General features: G+C 59.9%; 2 protein-coding genes across 2 annotated transcripts in view; both read left to right on the top strand.

Moving 5' to 3' along the window:
• The first annotated feature begins 296 nt into the window (after positions 1-296).
• ASPDH (aspartate dehydrogenase domain containing) lies at positions 297-3,699 on the top strand. The gene is made up of 7 exons (XM_027860892.1): positions 297-400; positions 492-636; positions 861-945; positions 1,514-1,663; positions 1,746-1,966; positions 2,057-2,211; positions 3,531-3,699. The coding sequence occupies exons 1-7, from the start codon at positions 349-351 to the stop codon at positions 3,575-3,577; spliced, it is 855 nt and encodes a 284-aa protein (XP_027716693.1). The 5' UTR covers positions 297-348; the 3' UTR covers positions 3,578-3,699.
• A 1,033-nt stretch (positions 3,700-4,732) lies between these two features.
• JOSD2 (Josephin domain containing 2) overlaps positions 4,733-5,106 on the top strand; it is a 4,391-nt gene continuing 4,017 nt past the window's right edge. Inside the window, exon 1 of the mRNA XM_027860886.1 lies at positions 4,733-4,837. The gene's annotated coding sequence lies outside the window, so the exon portion shown is untranslated. The remainder of the gene's footprint in view (positions 4,838-5,106) is intronic.

Here is a 5,106-nt window from a genome sequence, read left to right as displayed (position 1 = left end):
CCTGCAAGGGGGGAGGGAGAAGGTTGCAAAGGCTTTGGTTGCAGTGAAGAGGGGGAAGGGGCTTAGCACCCCAGGGAGAGAGAAGTTGGCTGTGGGTTATTAACGTACATGCTGAGAGACAGCCTTTGGGACACTTCCAACACACATCTTGGCTGATGAGAGAGGGAGAGACGCCACCCTGCTGAATTTGGGAAGAGTCCTTTCTCAGGAGGGTTCAGGGATCTGCCCTCCCCTTCTCTCCAGCCAGGGGCCCTGTTGGGGCAGCAAGCACCAGGTCCAAAGGTCACCTGTACAAAGCTCAGCCCTGAACAGGGTCAGCCTGGTAGGAGAGCTTCAGGAGCACCAAAGATGGCTGAGCAGAACCTGAAGAAGGTTGGCCTGCTGGGCTACGGGCGCCTTGGTGAGTAGGGTGTCCGCATCCTGCCTCTTAGCCCTGCCCCAGGCCTCCCTGGCTCCTGACCTGGCGAGGTGTCTCTCTCCCATCTCCACAGGTCAGGCCTTGGCCACTCGATTGCTGACCGAGGGGTCCCAGCATGGCCTGGAGCTCGCCTTTGTCTGGAATCGGGACCCCAGGAGACTGCAGAGCACCCTGCCCCCTGCCCTGAGGCTCCCTGACCTCGGTGCCTTGGGTGATAGGTCAGTGACCTCCAGCCTTGCTGTCCTGGTGTGGGATCCTCCACTTAAGAGATTTGGGGGGCCCACCCACTGGGCCAGGAGAAGCTAAGGTTTCTCAGGGCCTCCTCACCAATGACCTACCTTACAGGGGGGCTGTAAGAGCATTCAGCACAGCGCTAGGCACATGTAGGCATTTAATAAATGCTTGGCCCCTTCCCCCCTTCTCCTTCCCATCCTCCCTATAGGAGTCCAGATCTGGTGGTGGAGGTTGCTCACCCCAAGATCATCCATGATTTTGGGGCCCAGATCCTGAGCCATGCTGACCTCTTGGTGAGGCTTCCCCTCACCCACCCTGGGCAAGTCTCTCCCCCACCCCAGCCCTGTTTTCCAATAGGAGATTGGAACGAGGATGGTTCTCAGGCCCCTCCCAGCTTTAATATTCTGTTGTAAAGCCCCTTGCAAATCCGAAATTCTGATAGCCCCTCCCCCCTGCCAAGTTCTCCTGCTCCACTCTAAGGTCCCTTCCAGCTCTGACGTCCTATGGCCCGTGCATTAAGGTCCCCCCACCCCCACCCCCACTAAGCTAATATTCTGGTTTAATGTCCCTCCTAGCTCTGTCATTCCATGTTCTAAGGCCCCTCCTGGCTGAGACAGTCTATATCTGTGTTCCAAAGTCCCTTCTCAGCCCCAACACTCTCTGTTCTAAAGTCCCAACGAGCTCTGCCATTCTGTTCTACATTCTAAGGAAGCTCCCGACTCCAAAACTCTACATTCTGTATTCCAAAGTGCCTCCCCACTCTGATGTTCTAAGCCTGATTCTAGATAGCTCTCCCTTTCTTGGGGCCCTGCGCCCCCAGGGTGCCTTTCCAGCCAGGCTCCCACTCTCCTGTCTTCCCAGGTGGGGTCCCCCTCGGCCCTCGCTGACAGGGACACAGAGCGACAGCTGCTGGAGGCCTCCAGGAAGTCTGGCCATTCAGTGTTTGTAGCTCGGGGAGCCTTGTGGGGAGCTGAGGACATATCCCAGCTGGATGCGTCAGGGGGGCTACAGGTAAGGAAGGGCATGCGGCAGCTGAGCTGGAGCGGGTGGGATGCGACAGGACATTCAGAGCCATGACCCGTGACCCCTCCAGAGTCTTCGTGTCACGATGGCAACGCACCCTGATGGCTTCCGGCTGGAGGGGACATTTGGCAGGGGGCCCCAGGAGGGGCCCCGGACAGTGCTCTATGAGGGGCCTGTTCGGGGGCTCTGCCCCTTTGCCCCCCGCAATTCTAACACCATGGCAGCGGCTGCTCTGGCTGCCCCAAGCCTAGGCTTTGATGGCGTGGTCGGCGTCCTGGTCTCTGACCTCAGGTGAGCTGGGATAGGGGCCAGAGGGTGAGGGGAGCCCTGGCAGGGCATCATCTCCATCCCCAACCCATGATCCCCACCTTGTGACCCCAGCCTGACTGATCGGCACGTGATAGATGTGGAGTTGAGGGGACCTCCAGGCCCTAGTGGCCAGAGCTTCTGTGTCCGGACCCAGCGGGAAAACCCAGCGGAGCCCGGAGCAGTTACTGGCTCCGCCACCCTAACCACCTTCTGGGGCAGCCTCCTGGGTAAGCCTCAACCCCCTAGTTTCAGCTCTGAGCCTCAGCCTTCGCCTAGGCCCCACTGCCTCCTCTTTTCCCCATGGCGCACCTAGTCTTGACATGCCTGTCCCCTGGCTGTCAATGTCCCTTCTGTCTTGCTGCCTGTTTCTGAAGTGCTGGACGGCTTCACTATCTCTGGTTTCCCAGATATCGGGCAGTATCAGCCATGGTTTGATACCCCTAATGAATGACTTTCTGATTCTGGGACACCTGCCATACTCTGGCTCAGTCTTCATCACGGGGCCCTTGCCTTGGTGGAACTCAGCATGCATTTATTAAGTGCCTACTGTGAGCCCAGCTAAGGCTGTGGGAAGTCACAGATGAGTCAGATGGCTCCTGAGTCTCAGTGAGCTTCCAGGTGAGGTCTGGGCAGAGATCATGGCACAGAGAAAAGGGAAGCATTGAAAATCCCAGGCATCAAATTCAATGCCCATGCCTGCCCTGTACAGTCTGGGGGACCTGGCTCCTCACTTCTCTGAGTCTGTTTGCCCCGTGCTTCCCCCCAACTTTGTGCCCAGTATCAGACCCAGGCTTCTCCCTCTGTACCCCTTTGGTGCCCAGCACCAGGCCTGGACCTCCCCTCCCTCTGTACCCCCTCAGTGCCCAGCACCAGGCCCGGACCTCACCTCCCTCTGTGCCCCCTCAGCGTCCAGTATCAGAGCCAGGTTTCTCCCTGTGTGTCCCTCAGTGCCCAGCACCAGGCCCGGGCCTCCCCTCCCTCTGTGCCCCCTCAGTGCCCAGCACCAGGCCCGGGCCTCACCTCCCTCTGTGCCCCCTCAGTGTCCAGTATCAGAGCCAGGTTTCTCCCTGTCCCTCAGTGCCCAGCACCAGATCCAGGCCTCCCCTCCCTCTGTAGCCCCTCAGTGCCCAGCACCAGGCCCGGGCCTCACCTCCCTCTGTACCCCCTCAGTGCCCAGCACCCGGCCCGGGCCTCCCCTCCCTCTGTGTCCCTCGGTACCCAGCAAAGGGCCTGCACCTCTCTCCAGAATGCCACCTTAGAAGCATGCATACAGAAGACACCTAATCAATTTGTGTTGAATTGAAATCAGTGCATAAAGAAAGGGTTTGTGGACAGAGATTCTCAGGACAGTCAGAGGTGATCTCAGATCATTGATTTAGAGCAGAAAAGGCCTTCAAGGCCATCTAATCAAAGCCCTTCACCTGATGGATGAAGAAACTGAGGCAGATCAGAGGGAAATGACTTGCCCACAGCTAGTGAGGGTCACAGGTGGGATTGGAAGAGAGGGGGAGTCTGTGAAAGGCTGTCTGTCCGTGTCTGTCTGCAGCCTGTGGCAGCCGCAGCACCCCAAAGCCTGGGATCCAGCTGTGCTGAGCAGAAGGTGGCCCACAAGGAAGGCTGCTCCTTGCCTCATCTCGGACTGTGCCTCAGTTTCCCCTTTCTCATGCCAGCCTCATCAGCCAATAAAGTTTGGGGTATCTTTGCTACAATGGAAATCTCTGGTTTCCTCCATGACTTTGGGTCTTATGCCGGGAGCCAGAGGGGAGGAGAGGAGACCTTGACTCAGTGCTACTTGTGCTCAGTGCCCAGGTCACCGGTGCCCCTTCCCTGACAGCCCACCCCCCCCAGTACTGTGTGGCATCGCAGGGGTGGAGGGCCCCTGGGCCTGGGATCACCTCCGGCCCCCCCCACCTGACCCTGAGATCTTGGGGGTGGAGGGCCCCCGGGTTTGGGGTCACCTCCTGTCCCCACCTGACTCTGAGGTCTTGGGGATCACCAGCGCAAGATGAGGGGCCCCCGGTTTGTCTGAGAAAGCTCTTGGGGTTTCAGCAGACCACCAGCCCCATATGGCTCGAATATTGTTGTGTGGGGGTGACATTCAAGGCTCTGCTCTACTTGGACTTGGTTGTGCTACTGGTCTCTGCCAGACCCCACAATCTGTCTGTTGGGCCATTCTCTGCCTCAGTTTCCCCACTCTTGTCTCCCCCCCCCAACGCCGTGGCTCAATTTCCTTCTTGTTTCCCCACTATATATCTATTTCAACTCCGTGCCTCGGTTTCCCCACTACGTGCTTTGGGCTTCCCCCACTCTGTGTGTCTGCTTCCCGAGAGATTACGGGAAGGCCATTTCGGGCCGGTCTGAGGACGTTTCTGGGAAGTGTGGGCCCGAGGCGGCCGCGTGGCCTCCTGGGAAGATGAGTCCGGCGTCAGTCGCGGGGGCTTCTGGGAAGGCCAGGCCCATGCGCGCCTCTGCCTAGCCGCCTGGGCCTGTGAGCCTGCCGCGGGAGGTTCTGGGAAGGCGAGTCCCACTGTAGGCCAAGGGGCTTCTGGGAAAGCGTCCTGCGGGAGACCGCGGGGGCTTCTGGGAAAACGTTCCGAAGGCGGAGTGAGGATTTCTGGGAAGGTCAGCCCTGGCGCGGGGAGTTCTGGGAAGGCGAGTCCCACAGGGTCCAGCGAGGGGGGCGGGGGCAGGGCTTGTTACCAAGCGACTCGACAGGAGGGAGGGGCCCAGCCGGGGTTCAGGCTCTGCCTGAGCCTCAGTTTCCACATTGGCACGGCTTGGGGCGAGGCGGGGTGGGGCAGGGCGGGATCTCTAAGCGTCAGCCCGCGTCCCCGCGCTTGACTCAGCTCCTGGGTCAGTGCGGCGTCTCTTGGCAGTCTCTCTGTCTCTGGGCCCCCCGTGTCTCTGTCTCTGGGTCCCCCTCCCCCCGCCCCGTGTCTGCCCCTCCCCCATCTCTGAGTCTACCTCTGTCTGTGAACCCCTGCCCCGCCCCCGTCTCTCTGTCTCCGGGTTCCCTGTCTTTCTGTCTCTCAACCCCATATCAGAGTCCCTGTCCCGGCCCCCCCCGTCTCTGCCCCCCAAATCCGAGTCTCTCTGTCCCTGCCTCCCCATCCCTGAGTCTC

This window comes from Vombatus ursinus, unplaced genomic scaffold (genome assembly GCF_900497805.2).
Source record: "Vombatus ursinus unplaced genomic scaffold, bare-nosed wombat genome assembly UNPS02014308.1, whole genome shotgun sequence".
NCBI classification, from domain to species: Eukaryota; Metazoa; Chordata; class Mammalia; order Diprotodontia; family Vombatidae; genus Vombatus; species Vombatus ursinus.
Note: the sequence above shows the minus strand (reverse complement) of the source record. Positions and strands in the feature narration are given on the sequence as shown.